The sequence below is a fragment of the Aquarana catesbeiana genome, linkage group LG01 (assembly GCF_042186555.1).
Source record: "Aquarana catesbeiana isolate 2022-GZ linkage group LG01, ASM4218655v1, whole genome shotgun sequence".
Taxonomy (NCBI): Eukaryota; Metazoa; Chordata; class Amphibia; order Anura; family Ranidae; genus Aquarana; species Aquarana catesbeiana.
Window position 1 is genome coordinate 4,227,805 of NC_133324.1, and position 20,525 is coordinate 4,248,329.

The 20,525-nt window shown below is 55.6% G+C and overlaps 1 protein-coding gene across 1 annotated transcript; it reads left to right on the top strand.

Annotated features, from left to right (window-relative positions):
• Window positions 1-9,141: 9,141 nt before the first annotated feature.
• Window positions 9,142-17,086, top strand: MOGS (mannosyl-oligosaccharide glucosidase). Its single transcript, XM_073617608.1, is given in 4 exon segments — window positions 9,142-9,307; window positions 9,310-9,378; window positions 9,381-9,417; window positions 12,485-17,086. Coding segments are annotated over 4 exon segments (1,995 nt in total). The 5' UTR covers window positions 9,142-9,156; the 3' UTR covers window positions 14,223-17,086.
• Window positions 17,087-20,525: the final 3,439 nt, after the last annotated feature.

Consider the following 20,525-nt stretch of genomic DNA (forward strand, 5'->3'; position numbering starts at 1 on the left):
GGGGGAAAGATGAATTGGGGGGCGTAGGCTCGGGGGGGAAAGATGAATTGGGGGGCGTAGGCTCGGGAGGAAAGATGAATTGGGGGCGTAGGCTCGGGGAGGAAAGATGAATTGGGGGGCGTAGGCTCGGGGGGAAAGATGAATTGGGGGGCGTAGGCTCGGGGGGGGGGGATAAATTGGGGGGGTAGACTCGGGGGAAAGATGAATTGGGGGGTGTAGGTTCGGAGGAAAGATGAATTGGGGGGGCGTAGGCTCGGGAGGAAAGATGAATTGGGGGGCGTAGGCTCGGGAGGAAAGATGAATTGGGGGGGCGTAGGCTCGGGGGAAAGATGAATTGGGGGCGTAGGCTCGGGAGGAAAGATGAATTGGGGGGCGTAGGCTCGGGAGGAAAGATGAATTGGGGCTCGGGGAACGGTTGGGTTCGGGGAAAGGTTGGGGTTTGTGCTCGGGGAAAGGTTGGGGTTTGGGCTCGGGGAAAGGTTGGGGTTTGTGCTCGGGGAAAGGTTGGGTTTGGGCTCGGGGAAAGGTTGGGGTTGGGCTCGGGAAAGGTTGGGTTTGGGCTCGGGGAAAGGTTGGGGTTTGGGCTCGGGGAAAGGTTGGGTTTGGGCTCGGGGAAAGGTTGGGGTTTGGGCTCGGGGAAAGGTTGGGGTTTGGGCTCGGGGAAAGGTTGGGGTTTGGGCTCGGGGAAAGGTTGGGGTTTGGGCTCGGGGAAAGGTTGGGGTTTGGGCTCGGGGAAAGGTTGGGGTTTGGGCTCGGGGAAAGGTTGGGGTTTGGGCTCGGGGAAAGGTTGGTTTGGGCTCGGGGAAAGGTTGGGGTTGGGGCTCGGGGTTCGGGCTTGAGGAAAGGTTGGGCTCGGGGAAAGGTTGGGGTTTGGGCTCGGGGAAAGGTTGGGGTTTGGGCTCGGGGAAAAGGTTGGGGCTCGGGGTTCGTGGAAAGGTTGGGTTCGGGGAAAGGTTGGGGTTGGGGTTCGGGGAAAGGTTGGGGTTCGGGGAAAGGTTGGGTTCGGGGAAAGGTTGGGTTCGGGGAAAGGTTGGGTTCGGGCTCGGGGAAAGGTTGGGGTTCGGGCTCAGGGTTCGGGCTCGGGGAAAGGTTGGGGTTCGGGCTCGGGGAAAGGTTGGGCTCGAGGAAAGGTTGGGTTCGGGCTCGGGGAAAGGTTGGGGTTCGGGCTCGGGGTTCGGGCTCGGGGAAAGGTTGGGGTTCGGGCTCGGGGAAAGGTTGGGGTTCGGGCTCGGGGAAAGGTTGGGGTTCGGGCTCGGGGAAAGGTTGGGCTCGGGGAAAGGTTGGGGTTCGGGCTCGGGGTTCGGGCTCGGGGAAAGGTTGGGGTTCGGGCTCGGGGAAAGGTTGGGGTTCGTGCTCGGGGAAAGGTTGGGGTTTGGGCTCGGGAAAGGTTGGGTTTGGGCTCGGGGAAAGGTTGGGGTTGGGCTCAGGGTTCGGGCTTGAGGAAAGGTTGGGCTCGGGGAAAGGTTGGGGTTTGGGCTCGGGGAAAGGTTGGGGTTCGGGGAAAGGTTGGGACTCGGGGAAAGGTTGGGCTCTGGGAAAGGTTGGGGTTCGGGTTCTGGGAAAGGTTGGGACTCTGGGAAAGGTTTGGGCTCTGGAAAGGTTGGGGTTCGGGCTCGGGGAAAGGTTGGGGCTCGGGGAAAGGTTGGGGTTCGGGCTCGGGGAAAGGTTGGGGCTCGGGGAAAGGTTGGGGTTGGGGCTCGGGGTTCGGGGGAAAGGTTGGTTCGGGGAAAGGTTGGGTTCGGGTTCGGGGAAAGGTTGGGTTCGGGTTCGGGGAAAGGTTGGGTTGGGTTCGGGGAAGGTTGGGTTCGGGCTCGGGGAAAGGTTGGGCTCGGGGAAAGGTTGGGGTTCGGGCTCGGGGAAAGGTTGGGGTTCGGGCTCGGGGAAAGGTTGGGGTTCGGGCTCGGGGAAGGTTGGGCTCGAGGAAAGGTTGGGTTCGGGCTCGGGAAAGGTTGGGGTTCGGGCTCGGGGTTCAGGCTCGGGGAAAGGTTGGGGTTCGGGGAAAGGTTGGGCTCTGGGAAAGGTTGGGGTTGGGACTCTGGGAAAGGTTGGGACTCTGGGAAAGGTTGGGGCTCTGGGAAAGGTTGGGGTTCGGGCTCGGGGTTCAGGCTCGGGGAAAGGTTGGGGTTCCGGCTCGGGGAAAGGTCGGGCTCTGGGAAAGGTTGGGGTTGGGACTCTGGAAAGGTTGGGACTCTGGGAAAGGTTGGGGCTCGGGGAAAGGTTGGGGTTCGGGCTCTGGAAAGGTTGGGGCTCGGGGAAGGTTGGGGTTCGGGCTCGGGGAAAGGTTGGGTTCGGGCTCGGGGAAAGGTTGGGGTTCGGGCTCGGGGAAAGGTTAGGGCTCGGGGAAAGGTTGGGGTTCGGGCTCGGGGAAGGTTGGGTTCGGGAAAGGTTGGGCTCTGGGAAAGGTTGGGGTTGGGACTCTGGGAAGGTTGGGGCTCTGGGAAAGGTTGGGGCTCTGGGAAAGGTTGGGGTTCGGGCTCTGGGAAAGGTTGGGGTTCAGGCTCGGGGAAAGGTTGGGTTCCGGCTCGAGAAAGGTTGGGCTCGGGGAAAGGTCGGGCTCTGGGAAAGGTTGGGGTTGGGACTCTGGGAAAGGTTGGGGCTCGGGGAAGGTTGGGGTTCGGGCTCTGGGAAAGGTTGGGGCTCGGGGAAAGGTTGGGTTCGGGCTCGGGGAAAGGTTGGGGTTCGGGCTCGGGGAAAGGTTGGGGCTCGGGGAAAGGTTGGGGCTCGGGGAAAGGTTGGGCTCGGGGAAAGGTTGGGCTTCGGGCTCGGGGAAAGGTTGGGGTTCGGGCTCGGGAAAGGTTGGGTTCGGGGAAAGGTTGGGGCTCGGGGTTCGGGGAAAGGTTGGGGTTCGGGCTCGGGGAAAGGTTGGGCTCGAGGAAAGGTTGGGGTTCGGGCTCGGGGTTCGGGCTCGGGGAAAGGTTGGGTTCGGGCTCGGGAAAGGTTGGGTTCGGGGAAAGGTTGGGGCTCGGGAAAGGTTGGGTTCGGGCTCGGGGAAAGGTTGGGGTTCGGGCTCGGGGAAAGGTTGGGCTCGAGGAAAGGTTGGGGTTCGGGCTCGGGGAAAGGTTGGGCTTGGGGAAAGGTTGGGTTCGGGCTCGGGGAAAGGTTGGGGTTCGGGCTCGGGGTTCGGGCTCGGGGAAAGGTTGGGCTTGGGAAAGGTTGGGGTTCGTGCTCGGGGAAAGGTTGGGTTCAAGTTCGGGGTAAGGTTGGGGTTCAGGCTCGGGAAAGGTTGGGTTCAGGCTCGGGGAAAGGCAGACTGTGACAGACTCACCCGGGACAGAGGCTATTGGAGGGGACTGAACGCTAGCCTCTTGCCAACAGATTATGGGCCCTAGCATTTGGGGGAATGGTGCTCTCTGTGAGCTGTATGCCTGGGGACCCTGGGTTGGTGTTACTTTGATTCAGCTCCATGTCCCCCAAAACACACAGACTCTGGAACCCGTTATATGCCATATTAGAATGATAAGACTGAATTATACTGTTGGGGCTCATACTGTGAGGAGATGCTAATGTCATCAACTCCACTCATCTGTCTGATGTCAGCTATAATGTGTTTAATGTAAATAAGTCTAGTCTGGCTTACCACAGGTTCTAAGGGTATTCAACTCATTGTTGTTTGTTCTAATTAACCTGTGTTGATGTTTATAGTAATGTATGTTAATTGAATGAGCTGATCACATTAGTCTCCAGGACTGGCTAGGAGACGAACAGTCTCAGCTGAGGAGGGGGGAGATTGTTGTTTTGTATTGTTAATTGTAATTAGCTCCTGCTATTGTGTTTATACTACTGTGTGAAGCTCGGTGCCCACAAGTCTGTGTCCTACAGGTCATGCCTCTGAGTCATCTGGTCTGGGTAAATTTTTTAGTAAATTAGCTCATGTTAATTAGGTAGCTTTGAGTCATCCTGCTGTATAAATGTGTGTGAGATCTCAAATAAAGAGTTAGTCCTGATTTACTCCAAGACTGGTGTTGTCTAGTTCTTGGGGGTTCCTATAGCCAGATCCATTGGACTCGTGTTCCAGGACTTAGGAAGTGGTATACTGATGGAAGCACTCAAGCGAAGTGAGGGATGTTCCGTGACAGTGGTGCAGCAATGGCCAATAGCCTCTGTCTCGGGTGAGTCTGTCACACAGACAAAGAGAAGGGCTTGGAAGATTGCTGGTTTAGGCTTGGCTCAGGCTAGGGGGAAGGCAGATGGAAGGAGCGTAGGCTTGGGGGAGTGTGGGCTCGGGCTCAGAGAAAGGTGGATGGGGGGGGATTTAGGCTCTGTGAAAGGCAGACAAAAGGATCGAAGGGGTTGGGAGAGTGTGGGCTTAGGCTTGGTCCAGGTTTGGGGGGGGGGATGGTGGATTGGGAGAGTGTGGGCTTAGGCTTGGTCAGGTTTGGGGGGGAATGGTGGATTGGGGGAGTGTGGGCTTAGGCTTGGTCCAGGTTTGGGGGGAATGGTGGATTGGGAGAGTGTGGGCTTAGGCTTGGTCCAGGTTTGGGGGGGAATGGTGGATTGGGAGAGTGTGGGCTTAGACTTGGTCCAGGTTTGGGGGGGGGGGATGGTGGATTGGGGGAGTGTGGGCTTAGACTTGGTCCAGGTTTGGGGGGGAATGGTGGATTGGGGGAGTGTGGGCTTAGACTTGGTCCAGGTTTGGGGGGGAATGGTGGATTGGAGAGTGTGGGCTTAGACTTGGTCCAGGTTTGGGGGGGGGGAATGGTGGATTGGGGGAGTGTGGGCTTAGACTTGGTCCAGGTTTGGGGGGGAATGGTGGATTGGGGGAGTGTGGGCTTAGACTTGGTCCAGGTTTGGGGGGGAATGGTGGATTGGGAGAGTGTGGGCTTAGGCTTGGTCCAAGTTTGGGGGGTAATGGTGGATTGGGGGAGTGTGGGCTTAGACTTGGTCCAGGTTTGGGGGGGGAATGGTGGATTGGGGGAGTGTGGGCTTAGGCTTGGTCCAGGTTTTGGGGGGAATGGTGGATTGGGAGAGTGTGGGCTTAGCCTTGGTCCAGGTTTGGGGGGGGGGGGATGGTGGATTGGGAGAGTGTGGGCTTAGGCTTGGTTCAGGTTTGGGGGGGGGAATGGTGGACTTGGGGGAGTGTGGGCTTAGCCTTGGTCCAGGTTTGGGGGGGGATGGTGGATTGGGAGAGTGTGGGCTTATGCTTGGTCCAGGCTTGGGGGGGGGGGGGGGGGGAATGGTGGATTGGGGGAGTGTGGGCTTAGCCTTGGTCCAGGTTTGGGGGGGGGGGGGAATGGTGGATTGGGGGAGTGTGGGCTTAGCCTTGGTCCAGGTTTGGGGGGGGGAATGGTGGATTGGGGGAGTGTGGGCTTAGCCTTGGTCCAGGTTTGGGGGGGGGGGGGAATGGTGGATTGGGGGAGTGTGGGCTTAGCCTTGGTCCAGGTTTGGGGGGGGGGAATGGTGGATTGGGGAGTGTGGGCTTAGACTTGGTCCAGGTTTGGGGGGGGGGGGGGAATGGTGGATTGGGGAGTGTGGCTTAGACTTGGTCCAGGTTTGGGGGGGGAATGGTGGATTGGGGGAGTGTGGGCTTAGGCTTGGTCCAGGTTTGGGGGGGGGGGGGGGATGGTGGATTGGGAGAGTGTGGGCTTAGGCTTGGTCCAGGTTTGGGGGGGAATGGTGGATTGGGAGAGTGTGGGGCTTAGACTTGGTCCAGGTTTGGGGGGGGGGAATGGTGGATTGGGGGAGTGTGGGCTTAGGCTTGGTCCAGGTTTGGGGGGGAATGGTGGATTGGGAGAGTGTGGGCTTAGACTTGGTCCAGGTTTGGGGGGGGGAATGGTGGATTGGGGAGTGTGGGCTTAGACTTGGTCCAGGTTTGGGGGGGGAATGGTGCATTGGGAGAGTGTGGGCTTAGACTTGGTCCAGGTTTGGGGGGGGGGGGGGAATGGTGGATTGGGGGAGTGTGGGCTTAGACTTGGTCCAGGTTTGGGGGGGGAATGGTGGATTGGGGAGTGTGGGCTTAGACTTGGTCCAGGTTTGGGGGGGGGGGGATGGTGGATTGGGGGAGTGTGGGCTTAGACTTGGTCCAGGTTTGGGGGGGGGGATGGTGGATTGGGGGAGTGTGGGCTTAGACTTGGTCCAGGTTTGGGGGGGGGGGGGATGGTGGATTGGGGGAGTGTTGGCTTAGACTTGGTCCAGGTTTGGGGGGGGGGGGATGGTGGATTGGGGGAGTGTTGGCTTAGACTTGGTCCAGGTTTGGGGTAGGGGGAATGGTGGATTGGGGGAGTGTGGGCTTAGACTTGGTCCAGGTTTGGGGGGGAATGGTGGATTGGGGGAGTGTGGGCTTAGACTTGGTCCAGGTTTGGGGGGGGGATGGTGGATTGGGAGAGTATGGGCTTAGGCTTGGTCCAGGTTTGGGGGGGTAATGGTGGATTGGGGGAGTGTGGGCTTAGACTTGGTCCAGGTTTGGGGGGGGGGGGGGGATGGTGGATTGGGGGAGTGTGGGCTTAGACTTGGTCCAGGTTTGGGGTAGGGGGAATGGTGGATTGGGGGAGTGTGGGCTTAGACTTGGTCCAGGTTTGGGGGGGAATGGTGGATTGGGAGAGTGTGGGCTTAGACTTGGTCCAGGTTTGGGGGGGGAATGGTGGATTGGGGAGTGTGGGCTTAGACTTGGTCCAGGTTTGGGGGGGAATGGTGGATTGGGAGAGTGTGGGCTTAGACTTGGTCCAGGTTTGGGGGGGGGAATGGTGGATTGGGGGAGTGTGGGCTTAGACTTGGTCCAGGTTTGGGGGGGAATGGTGGATTGGGGGAGTGTGGGCTTAGACTTGGTCCAGGTTTGGGGGGGGGGGGAATGGTGGATTGGGGGAGTGTGGGCTTAGACTTGGTCCAGGTTTGGGGGGGGGGGATGGTGGATTGGGGGAGTGTGGGCTTAGACTTGGTCCAGGTTTGGGGGGGAATGGTGGATTGGGGGAGTGTGGGCTTAGACTTGGTCCAGGTTTGGGGGGGGAAATGGTGGATTGGGGAGTGTGGCTTAGGCTTGGTCCAGGTTTGGGGGGGGGGATGGTGGATTGGGGGAGTGTGGGCTTAGGCTTGGTCCAGGTTTGGGGGGGAATGGTGGATTGGGGGAGTGTGGGCTTAGCCTTGGTCCAGGTTTGGGGGGGGGGGGGGGGGGATGGTGGATTGGGAGAGTGTGGGCTTAGGCTTGGTCCAGGTTTGGGGGGGGAATGGTGGATTGGGGGAGTGTGGGCTTAGCCTTGGTCCAGGTTTGGGGGGGGGGGGATGGTGATGGTGGATTGGGAGAGTGTGGGCTTAGGCTTGGTCCAGGTTTGGGGGGGGGGGAGTGGTGGATTGGGAGAGTGTGGGCTTAGGCTTGGTCCAGGTTTGGGGGGGGAATGGTGGATTGGGGGAGTGTGGGCTTAGACTTGGTCCAGGTTTGGGGGGGGAATGGTGGATTGGGAGAGTGTGGGCTTAGACTTGGTCCAGGTTTGGGGGGGAATGGTGGATTGGGGGAGTGTGGGCTTAGACTTGGTCCAGGTTTGGGGGGGGAATGGTGGATTGGGGAGTGTGGGCTTAGACTTGGTCCAGGTTTGGGGGGGGAATGGTGGATTGGGAGAGTGTGGGCTTAGGCTTGGTCCAGGTTTGGGGGGGTAATGGTGGATTGGGGGAGTGTGGGCTTAGACTTGGTCCAGGTTTGGGGGGGGGAATGGTGGATTGGGGGAGTGTGGGCTTAGGCTTGGTCCAGGTTTTGGGGGGAATGGTGGATTGGGAGAGTGTGGGCTTAGACTTGGTCCAGGTTTGGGGGGGGGGGAATGGTGGATTGGGAGAGTGTGGGCTCAGACTTGGTCCAGGTTTGGGGGGGGGGGGATGGTGGATTGGGGGAGTGTGGCTTAGGCTTGGTCCAGATTTGGGGGGGAATGGTGGATTGGGGGAGTGTGGGCTTAGACTTGGTCCAGGTTTAGGGGGGAATGGTGGATTGGGGGAGTGTGGGCTTAGACTTGGTCCAGGTTTGGGGGGGGGAAATGGTGGATTGGGGAGTGTGGGCTTAGGCTTGGTCCAGATTTGGGGGGGAATGGTGGATTGGGGGAGTGTGGGCTTAGACTTGGTCCAGGTTTGGGGGGGGGGAATGGTGGATTGGGGGAGTGTGGGCTTGGGCTTGGTCCAGGTTTGGGGGGGAATGGTGGATTGGGGGAGTGTGGGCTTAGGCTTGGTCCAGGTTTGGGGGGGGGGGGGATGGTGGATTGGGGGAGTGTGGGCTTAGGCTTGGTCCAGATTTGGGGGGGAATGGTGGATTGGGGGAGTGTGGGCTTAGACTTGGTCCAGGTTTGGGGGGGGGGATGGTGGATTGGGGGAGTGTGGGCTTGGGCTTGGTCCAGGTTTGGGGGGGGAATGGTGGATTGGGGGAGTGTGGGCTTAGGCTTGGTCCAGGTTTGGGGGGGAATGGTGGATTGGGAGAGTGTGGCTTAGCTTGGTCCAGGTTTGGGGGGGAATGGTGGATTGGGAGAGTGTGGCTTAGGCTTGGTCCAGGTTTGGGGGGGGAATGGTGGATTGGGGGAGTGTGGCTTAGGCTTGGTCAGGTTTGGGGGGGAATGGTGGATTGGGGGGAGTGTGGGCTTAGGCTTGGTCCAGGTTTGGGGGGAATGGTGGATTGGGGGAGTGTGGGCTTAGGCTTGGTCCAGGTTTGGGGGGGGGGGGGGGGATGGTGGATTGGAGGAGTGTGGGCTCAGGCTCGGAGAAAGGTGAATGGGGGGGCTGTAGGATCCCGGAGAGCAGTACAGAGGAGCATAGGATCTGAGAAAGGTGAAACAAGAAGACATAGGCTTGGGGGGGATGTAGGTTGTTGGAGAGGTGGATGGAGGGGGTATTGACTTGGGGTGTAAGCTCTTATAGAGGTGGTCTAGGTAAGTGTTAACGCTGGAGATGCGGATGAGGGGAGCATAGGGTTGGTAATGGCGGGCTGGGGAGCATAAACCCAAAGCCTGTCCACACTGGCCCTTACATTGCGTGTTCCTAGAATGACGGGAGTTTTGGTGGCCCGCAGTGTTTTACCGGGCCTGTGTATAATGCCGGGAAGGCCAACTGGAAGTGAGAAGTGACAGGTCCTCTTTTTTTCTTGGTCGGTACTTTGTGCGGCTTTCTTTAGTGTCCTTGTGAGAGATGTAAATTCCATGCATAAAAATATTGGGGTATGGGAGCATGTGACACCCCCCCCAGATTCCCACTAGCATGTTCTCCTGGCTCTGCTCCTGCACAGTTGGTTTTGTTTTTGGTGTCACACGAGATATAATTGGACGCTTCTCTGTCTTCTCCCCCACAGGGCCCCCAGGACAGGTTCTCTCCCTCTTCTTCTATGTGGCCACAGACGGGCAGGGAACGCTGACCCCCACATGGATGGGCGACACCTGAGTCATGTGACCGGCTTGTCAGAAGAGCTGGGTGGCTTCACTATCAGATTCCCAGTCCGGACGCAGGAGGCGGAGCCATCAGGTGAGTGCTGTGATTTCTGTAGGAGGTGGCTCGTCGGGGTCTGTTTTTTTATTTCTGTGTTTGAAGAAGAGTCCGGAACTAGTCCTGGAAGCTCAGGAGAGTCCGGAACTAGTCCTGGAAGCTCAGGGGAGTCCGGGGATAGTCCTGGAAGCTCTGGGGAGTCCAGAACTAGTCCTGGAAGCTCAGGCGAGTCCGGAACTAGTCCTGGAAGCTCAGGCGAGTCCGGAACTAGTCCTGGAAGCTCAGGCGAGTCCGGAACTAGTCCTGGAAGCTCAGGCGAGTCCGGAACTAGTCCTGGAAGCTCAGGGGAGTCCGGGATAGTCCTGGAAGCTCAGGGGAGTCCAGAACTAGTCCTGGAAGCTCAGGGGAGTCCAGAACTAGTCCTGGAAGCTCAGGCGAGTCCGGAACTAGTCCTGGAAGCTCAGGCGAGTCCGGAACTAGTCCTGGAAGCTCAGGCGAGTCCGGAACTAGTCCTGGAAGCTCAGGCGAGTCCGGAACTAGTCCTGAAGCTCAGGCGAGTCCGGAACTAGTCCTGGAAGCTCAGGAGAGTCCGGAACTAGTCCTGGAAGCTCAGGAGAGTCCGGAACTAGTCCTGGAAGCTCAGAGAGTCCGGAACTAGTCCTGGAAGCTCAGGAGAGTCCGGAACTAGTCCTGGAAGCTCAGGAGAGTCCGGAACTAGTCCTGGAAGCTCAGGAGAGTCCGGAACTAGTCCTGGAAGCTCAGGAGAGTCCGGAACTAGTCCTGGAAGCTCAGGAGAGTCCGGAACTAGTCCTGGAAGCTCAGGAGAGTCCGAACTAGTCCTGGAAGCTCAGGAGAGTCCGGAACTAGTCCTGGAAGCTCAGGAGAGTCCGGAACTAGTCCTGGAAGCTCAGGAGAGTCGGGGATAGTCCTGGAAGCTCTGGAGAGTCCGGGGACAGTCCTGGAAGCTCTGGAGAGTCCGGGGACAGTCCTGGAAGCTCTGGAGAGTCCGGGGACAGTCCTGGAAGCTCTGGAGAGTCCGGGGGCAGTCCTGGAAGCTCTGGAGAGTCCGGGGGCAGTCCTGGAAGCTCTGGAGAGTCCGGGGGCAGTCCTGGAAGCTCTGGAGAGTCCGGGGGCAGTCCTGGAAGCTTCTGGAGAGTCCGGGGACAGTCCATCGCAGGTGTGGTGTGGGAGGGGTTATAGCCCCTAGGGGGCTGGCTTTTGATTTCCTGTAGGAGGCAGTATAACCCGGTAGTATAAGTATCATCCAAGTACTGCTCTAATGCTGGAAGGTGCCTCATCACCTGAATCTGTTTTTTTGGGAACATCATTTCTCCTCCTTTTGTGGTGGGATATTCTGAGCAATGTTCTCCAACTCTTTGAAGGGTTTGAGGCCTTACCACTTATGGCATTGTGTCCCAGCATTCCCCACTCACTTCCATCAATGCAGACCTTACTTCTCATTGGGCAGGTGGTAGTTAGGTGGGGGGTTAGCATTGAGCTTTTCTTTCAGGGCCCCGCACCCCACACGTCCCACTAACCACTACGAATTACATAAGGCAAGGCATTGGCCCCCTTCTTCCTTGCTGGGTGAGTTTGGGTTCTTTTAGCTTTGTTGGTACTTGATGTAAATCCCATGATAACAATGTGTCATGTGACTATAATCCTAATATTTGAAGGGGCTCCAAATATAGGGCACCACCCGCAGCTGATGAATTGGTACGTTTGTGGTGATATCTGGCTGATGTGACTCCCCCACCCCACTTCAGCTGGTTCTGTGCTATAATTGATGACCGTCTACTGCACTGCACTCATGTAATCCCTGAGGGGAACAAAACACAAACTGCTGGAAGCAGGCATCTGCTGTATTAGTCTGGCTAAGCCCTGCCCCCTTCCCATGTGATCCCATCCAGCCAACTGTAGGAAGCAGAAAGCTCATGTAGAGGGATCGCTGGTTCCTTTCATGGTTGTGTAGATCAGTGTGGACCATCTAGAGGGATCGCTGGTTCCTTCCATGGTTGTGTAGATCAGTGTGGACCATCTAGAGGGACTGCTGGTTCCTTCCATGGTTGTGTAGATCAGTGTGGACCATCTAGAGGGATTGCTGGTTCCTTCCACGGTTGTGTGGACCATCTAGAGGGACTGCTGGTTCCTTCCATGGTTGTGTAGATCAGTGTGGACCATCTAGAGGGATCGCTGGTTCCTTCCATGGTTGTGTAGATCAGTGTGGACCATCTAGAGGGATCTCTGGTTCCTTCCATGGTTGTGTAGATCAGTGTGGACCATCTAGATGGACTGCTGGTTCCTTCCATGGTTGTGTAGATCAGTGTGGACCATCTAGAGGGATCGCTGGTTCCTTCCACGGTTGTGTGGACCATCTAGAGGGATCGCTGGTTCCTTCCATGGTTGTGTAGATTAGTGTGGACCATCTAGAGGGATCGCTGGTTCCTTCCATGGTTGTGTAGATCAGTGTGTGGACCATCTAGAGGGATCGCTGGTTCCTTCCATGGTTGTGTAGATCAGTGTGGACCATCTAGAGGGATCTCTGGTTCCTTCCATGGTTGTGTAGATCAGTGTGGACCATCTAGAGGGACCGCTGGTTCCTTCCATGGCTGTGTAGATCAGTGTGGACCATCTAGAGGGACCGCAGGTTCCTTCCATGGTTGTGTAGATCAGTGTGGACCATCTAGAGGGATCGCTGGTTCCTTCCACGGTTGTGTGGACCATCTAGAGGGATCGCTGGTTCCTTCCATGGTTGTGTAGATCAGTGTGGACCATCTACAGGGACCGCTGGTTCCTTCCATGGTTGTGTAGATCATTGTGGACCATCTAGAGCAGGTATATGCAATTAGCGGACCTCCAGCTGTTGCAGAACTACAAGTCTCACGAGGCATAGCAAGACCTAACAGCCACAAGCATGACACCCAGAGGCATGATGGGATAGAGGGATCGCTGGTTCCTTCCATGGTTGTGTAGATCAGTGTGGACTGCCGACAGATAAAAGTAAACCAAGCAAGGAGAAGAGGAGGGGGGGGAGGGTATATCTTCATAATTTTGAAGTTTTCTTGGCACTTATCTGGTTTTCTTCTTCTTCTTCTTCTCTCCACAGTTATAACCACTTGGTGACGACGTGCCCAGGACTCCACCACATCACGGACGTCGTCCGCGGCAGCCTCAGAGACCGTTTTAGTCACCCGTCTGGAGGCTCCGGGAACAGCAAGAGACGTTACTTCGGGGTCGACGTCTACAACCCGCCCCCCCAGCCGGGGTCTGACCACTCCCAGGTCATCGTTCACCAGATCACCCTGGCCCTCCCCTTCCAGGCCGAGATCCTATTCGAATCAGACAGTTTCCTGGAGCGCTGGGAGCACCTGTCCGGACAGACTCTGACCGCGGAGCTTGAGCGGCACAAGAAGGACATGGCCGAGCGTTTCCGGCAGACCTTCCAGCTGGAGGGGAAGGGCTTCATCCCAGAGCAGGTGGCGTTCGCTCAGGCCGCCCTTTCCAACATGGTGGGTGGGATGGGCTATTTTTATGGCAGCTCCCTGGTCCAGTCCCGGTACAATCCAGAACCTGTGGCCTATCCATTGGCTCCCCTCTTCACCGCCGTCCCGTCGCGCTCCTTCTTCCCTCGCGGCTTCCTCTGGGACGAGGGGTTCCACTTGCTGCTGATCGCCCGCTGGAACCCGACTCTGGCCTGGCAGTCTCTGGGTCACTGGCTGGATCTGATCAACGCCGATGGCTGGATCCCACGGGAGCAGATCCTCGGACCCGAAGCTCGCAGTAAAGTGCCCTCTGAATTTGTCGTCCAGCGAGACGAGAACGCCAACCCCCCCACCCTGTTCCTGGCGCTGCGCCAGCTGTTGGCAGGCGGGAACGTTCCCCCGGAAGGGCGTCTGATTCTTCGACGGGCATTTCCTCGTCTCCAGACCTGGTATGGCTGGTTCAACGAGACGCAGAGCGGACCCCTTCCGCACACCTACCGATGGCGCGGGCGGGACAGGGACACCCTGCAGTTTCTGAACCCGAAAACGCTGACGTCTGGCCTAGACGATTACCCACGAGCCTCTCACCCCTCGGATGACGAGCGGCACGTGGACTTGAGGTGCTGGATGGCCTTGGCGTCGGAGGTGATGGCGGGCATCTGCGACCTGCTGGGAGAAGATGGCGGCAGGTACAAGGAGTCGCACTCGGCGCTCACTGACAATTCCCTCTTGGATAAGCTCCACTGGTTCGAGAGGCTCGGGGCTTACGCCGATTACGGGAACCACACGCAGAACACGGTGCTGGAGTGGGAGCGGCCGCGTCCCTTTCCCGGGCAGGACCCGCGTAGCGTCCCTCCTCCGAGACTGATCAGGGTGGTGAGGAAGGCCCCGAAGTTGCAGTACGTCGGCGCTCTGGGCTACGTGTCCCTTTTCCCGTTCCTCCTGCAGCTCCTGTCCCCTGACTCTCCCAAACTTGGCCGCGTCCTGGACCAGCTCCGGGATCCCGACAAGCTCTGGACGCCGTATGGCATCCGCTCCTTGTCCAAGAGCAGCCCCATGTACATGCAACGCAACACGGAACACGATCCGCCCTACTGGAGGGGCCCTATATGGATCAACATGAACTACCTGGCGGTGAGGGCCCTGCACCACTACAGCCAGCTGGAGGGCCCTCACCGGGAGAAGGCGACCAGTGTGTACCGCGAGCTCCGCATCAACCTCATCGCTAACCTGTACAGGCAGTACATAGATACGGGTTTTCTCTGGGAGCAGTACAATGACCACACGGGCCGAGGACAGGGATGTCACCCATTCACTGGATGGAGCTCCCTGGTCGTCCTGATCATGGCTGAGGAATACTGAGCATGATGTGGGGGAGGGGTGGGGGCTCCGCAGAGGGTCTCCGTCCTTCTGTGACATACAGGCTGAGGGGGAACGCCACCGGAGTCCATACGGACAGTGATTGGGCTGGCCGCTCTGCGTGGTCTTCCTGTGGTCGTCCCGGATCCGGAACAGCTTTTCTAGGGCTCTCTGATGGCATTTTGTACTATTCCCTGTTTTTAAAAGGGAACCTGTCATTAGTGCATACATTGCAAACTGGCAAAAGAGAATGACCCCCCTTGGAACTCCTTCAATCCCGGTGCCTCCTCACCCCGGCCTGGGAGCTCCAAACACGTGCCATGTGAGCAGATCTTGGCTCCAGGTCAGGCTCCACCACCATCCCATAATTCTATGAGATGACCATCTCTTGGTAGGTTTCTTCACTCTGCACTGTGGGTAGGGGGTGAGTCTTATTTTCCTGGTCATGGTACATGACATTGGCTCCAGGTCAGAAGATAGACTCACCCCTATTTATGGTTGCCACCTCATCCCTTTAAACCCGAACTCAAAATAATTACACAGGTTCTGTGGCTGATTAAGGTGGTAATTAAACTCACTTGGTGCCTTATCTGCATTTAAATAGCCTCAGAACCCTTGTAATTCATATGTGTTCGGGTTTAAAGGGAACTCTACCCCTATTCCTATAATCCCATGCAGCCATCTCTTAGAAGGATTCATCACTGTACATTGCGTGGAGATAGTGTGTCTTTGTTTATGAACCTAAGATATTGGCTCCAGGTCAGAGGTCAGGCTTGTTCCCATCCCATAATACTATCCCAGGTCAGTGGTTAGGCTCGCCCTCCAAACTTGGCACATGCATAGATATTGGCTCCAGGTCAGAGGTCAGGCTTGTTCCCCATCCCATAATACCATAGGACCATCCCTTGGTAGGTTTTATCACAGTGCATTGTAGGGAGATGGTGTGTCCTAATTTACGAACCAGAGATGTTGGCTTCAGGTCAGGAGTCAAGCTTGTTCCCCATCCCATAATACTATGCCAGATCAGTGGTTAGGCTTCAGGTTAGGAGTCAAGCTTGTTCCCCATCCCATAATACTATGCCAGGTCAGTGGTTAGGCTTCAGGTCAGGAGTCAAGCTTGTTCCCCATCCCATAATACTATGCCAGGTCAGTGGTTAGGCTTGCCCTCCAAATTTGGAACATGCACTGATATTGGCGCCAAGTTGGAAGTCAGGCTTGTTCCTCATCCAATAATTCTATGCCAGATCAATGGTTAGACTCGCCCTCCCTCCACCCCACCATCCTGTAATTCTATGAGATGTCCATTGGCTCCAGGTCAGAGGTCAGGCTTGTTCCCCATACCATGATATCATGGGACCGTCCCTTGGTAGGTTTCATCACATTGCATTGTAGGGAGATGGTGTGTCTTCATTTAGGAACCAGAGATGTTGGCTCCGGGACAAAGGTCAGGCTTGTTCCCCATCCCATAATATTAATGCCAGGTCAGTGGTTAGGCTCACCCTCCAAACTTGACACATACACTGATATTGGCTCCAAGTCAGAGGTCAGGCTTGTCCCCCATCCCATAAAACCATAGGACCATCACAGTTCATTGTGGGTAGGGGGTGCGTCTTCATTTATGAATCAGTCATTGGCTCCAGGTCAAGGCTCAGGCTTGTAACTCATCCTATGCCAGGTCAGAGGTCAGCCCCCCCCCCTGTAATTTTTTAGAATGACCATCTCTTAGTAGGTTTTGTCACACTGCATTGTGGGCAGGGGGCGTGTCTTCATTTAGGAACCAAAGATGTTGGCTTCAGATCAGGGGCCAATCTTGTTCTGTTCCTCATCCCGTAATACTAGGCCAGGTCAGTAGTTAGGCCCTTCCTCCAAACTTGACAAGTGCACAGATATTGGTTTCAGGTAAGAGTTCAGGCGTGTCCTCCATCCTATAATACTGTGGGACCATCCCTTGGTAGGTTTCATCACAGTGCATTGTGGGGAACCAATGGTCAATGTCTTCATTTGGGAACCAAAGATATTGGCTCCAGGTCAGGCTTGTTACCCATTCTATAATACTAAGCCAGGTCAAGCTTGTCCCACCACCATCCCATAATTCTATGAGATGATCATCTCTTGATAGGTTTACGCTCAGTGCATTGTGGGGAGGGGGTAGGTCTTTTCTTCTGAACATGACATATGGGCTGCAGGTCAAAGGCCAGGCCTGCCCCCACCAACCTATAATACCAGGGGACCATCTCTTGGTAGGTTTCGTCACATTGAATTGTGGGGAGGGGATGTGTCTTCATTTAGGAACCAAAGATATTGGCTCCTGGTCAGAGGTGAGGGTGGTTCCCCATCCCATAATACTTTGCCAGGTCAATGGTTAAGGTGATCCCTTCCCCCATCCTGTAATACTATAAGTTGACCATCCCTTGGTAGGTTTGATCACATTGCATTGTTGGGAGGGGGGTGTTCTCTGTGGTATTTGGGGGTCAAGGAGGAGAGGACTCTTCAGAAATCGGGGTTCGTTTTCTCTTATATGCCAGTTCTCAGTGTATGTACTAATGATCGGTTTTCTTCTCTCCAAAGCTGATATTTCTGTTCTAGGTGGAGAACTGACGGTTGAGTCGCCCCCTGGCTTCTGACACCTCTCAGGAACTTCCCCTCCCCTGCTGTAGATTGTAAAGTGGGGAGATCTTGTTGCCTGTGATTCAGAAGGAAGCTGGCAAGCGATTCATTCTCCCCCCAGTGTCCACCCATTGCCGAAATGTCAGTTTTGGGTGGAGTTGGCCGTTTTGTTTTTTTTTTTACATACTGTGTGCCCTGCTGGATCGGGAGCATGCCCCAACCTGTACATGTGACTGAAATAAAAGATTGGTTCCACCCTCCGGGAAGTGTCAAGGTTTTTTTTTGGTGTGTGTAAAATGGTAAAGATGATGGATCAGGGGGGGGGGGGACTCCGCTGGCCTGTTCTGTGCATTAATGACAGTATAGTGTTCCAGATAATGAAGCTACACAGACAGTTCCTGTTGAAGACACTTTGGTTGGCTTATGTTTTAAATAAGTCTGTACTGACTATGCACCCCCCCATGTCCCCATTATGACATGTGCCAAAGAGGCCCTCCAGAGCACTTTGGGACATCTGTGCACAATTTACACAGCGCTTTACAACTTAAGGGTAGACAATACAAATACAATACACTTTAACACAGTAGGAATCGGAGGGCCCTGCTCGTTAGAGCTTACAATCTAAGTGGGAGGGTCAAGAGGTAATAACTGGGGGGGTGGGCTGATGGAGAAACTAAATGTACAGCTGTTAGGTGGGAGCCAGATAGGCCTCTCTGAAGAGATGAGTTTTCAGGGATCGCCTAAAAGTGGACAAAGTAGGAAATAATCGGAGAGATTGGGGTAGAGAGTTCCAGAGGATTGGAGAGGCTCGGGAGAAGTCCTGGAGGCGAGTATGGTCAGAGGTGACAAGGAAGCTAGAGAGCAGGAAATCTTGGGAGGAGCGAAGAGAGCAGCTTGGTTGGTATTTTGAGACCAGGATAGTGATGTAGCTGGTGGGCCAGGTTGTGGAAGGCTTTGTAAGTTTTATGGTTAGTATTGTGAATTTAATTTGTTTGGCGAGTGGTAGCCAATGGAGGGATTGGCAGAGAGGAGTAGCAGACGCCGAGCGGTTTGTAAGGTGGAGGAGTCTGGCATCAGCGTTCCCGATGGACTGAATGGGGGGGGATAGCCTATGTAAATAAAGGTAAGCCAATGAGGAGGGAGTTGCAGTAGTCGAGGTGGGAGATTACCAGGGAGTGGACTAGAAGCTTTGTGGCGTCATTGGTTAGGAAGGGGCGTATCTTCTAGATGTTGAGGTGGCAAGCTTTGGACAGCGATTGGATGTGGGGCCAAAAGGATTGTTTAGAGTCCAGAATTACACCAGGCACCTTGGCATGCGGGGGGTGGGTTGATAGTTGAGCCATTGATTTTGACAAAGAAATCGGGAAGAGGCACGTGGGGGAGGAAATATCATGAGCTCGGTTTTGGATAGGTTGAGTTTGAGGAAGTGATGTGACATCCAGGCTGATATGTCTGTTAGTAAATTGGTGATACGTGAGGAGAATGATGGAGTGAGCTGGGAGGTGGAGAGATAGATTTGGGTGTCGTCAGCAAAGATATTGAAAGCCAAGAGAGGCAATCAACTGACCCATGGAGGAGGTGTAGATTGAGAAAAGGCAGCGGTCCAAGAACAAACCTGGGGGGGACCCCACCAGAGAAAGGAAGAGGAGAGGAGGAAGTAGAGTTGTAAGTGACACTGAAGGTGTGGTGGGATAGGTAAGATGAGAACCAACGAAGAGTATAGTCACAGGTACCAAAGGAGTGGCGTTTTTTTTTTTTTTGTTTTTTTGAGGGAGGGGGTGATCCACTGTGTCAAAGGCAGTAGAGAGGACCAGAAGAAGTAGTACAGAATAGTGTCTATTGGTTTTAGCTGTTAGTAGGTCGTTTGTGAGCTTAAGGAGAGCATATACAATGTAATACTGTCACATAATCACACATAGGTTGGACTTGTGTCTTTTTTCAACCTCACCTACTATGCAACTATGTAGCAGTTTCCATGGAGTGTTGAGGGCAAAATCCAGGCTGAAGGGGATCAAGCAGTTCATAGTCAGATGGTCGCTCAGTCGGTTGTAGATTAGTCTTTCAAGGAGTTTGGAGGAGAAGGGGAGTAAGGAGATGGCGTGTAGGTTAAGATTGGTGGGGTCCAGTGAGGGCTTTTTAAGGATAGGAGTGACTAGCGCATGTTTTAGAGAGTTGGGGAAGATGCCAGAAGAGAGGAAGAGGTTGAAGATGTGGGTTAAAGAGTGTAGGATAGAGTCGGAGGGTGGGTGTAGCATTTGCGGGGGGAGCGGGACCCAGGGGGCAGGTGGTTAGATGGGCGTTAGAAAAAAGTTCTGCAACCTTGTTAATACTAGCTGGGTTGAACGAGGGAAGCAACTATTGTACCTGTGGACATAGGGTGTTGAGTGGGGGAGGTTTCTGCATATTGTACATCTCCTCACGAAAAGTATCAATCTTATTTTTTGAAGTAATTGGCGATCTCCTGGGCAGTGAGGGAGTGAGAGGGTGGAGGACAGAGTCGAGCGTTAAAGGTAGAGAAGAGTTGACGGGGACTGGATGATAATGTGTTGATGATCGTGATAAAATAGGTCTGTTTGGCAGTGTGGAGGCAGGAATAGTATTTTAGGAGGGCAGATTAATATCCATTGAAGTCTTCCTGGGACTTAGTCTTGCGCCACAGATGCTCAAGAGCGCACTTACTCTTTCTGAGACTTCTGGTGTCGTCTGTTTGCCAGGGTTGTAGTGGTTGGGGCCAGATTCTGCTTTGTAGTGAGGGGGGTGAGCTTGTCTAGGGAGGAAGACGGTGAGCTGTTGTAGATGAAAGTTGCTAGGTTGGGGAAGGACAGGGGTGAGATTTTGTCATAGAGGTGGTCAGTAGAAGAGTTGAGGTGGCAAAGCTTTCTACAAGTATATGTTAGGTGGTTGGAGGCGGGGGGGGGGGGCTGACTGTGGCTGAAGCCCCGAGTGGGTCCCCAAAAAGCCCCAGGTCTTGGGTGGGCACAGTTCTATTAATAGCCCCGAGCGCCGCCGCCGATCGGGGACCGATCTGATCCAGAGCGTGGCCGAGTGTAATAGCAGGTCTTGCCTTCTGGAGCCTGCAGCACTGATGGACGTCCCACTGGTACAACGTCGGGACTGCGGGACGTGTGACGTCCATCATAGGCGCTGCAGGCTCCAGAAGGCGGGAATTACAATGCGGCCGCTGCGCCACTGTCAGAAGATCCCCACTCGGTGCTCAGACGGGCGGCTGGCTGGCTCTGCTCGTCTCTCCTGTCATCATGGCTAACCTGTACAGGCAGTACATAGATACGGGTTTTCTCTGGGAGCAGTACAATGACCACACGGGCCGAGGACAGGGATGTCACCCATTCACTGGATGGAGCTCCCTGGTCGTCCTGATCATGGCTGAGGAATACTGAGCATGATGTGGGGGAGGGGTGGGGGCTCCGCAGAGGGTCTCCGTCCTTCTGTGACATACAGGCTGAGGGGGAACGCCACCGGAGTCCATACGGACAGTGATTGGGCTGGCCGCTCTGCGTGGTCTTCCTGTGGTCGTCCCGGATCCGGAACAGCTTTTCTAGGGCTCTCTGATGGCATTTTGTACTATTCCCTGTTTTTAAAAGGGAACCTGTCATTAGTGCATACATTGCAAACTGGCAAAAGAGAATGACCCCCCTTGGAACTCCTTCAATCCCGGTGCCTCCTCACCCCGGCCTGGGA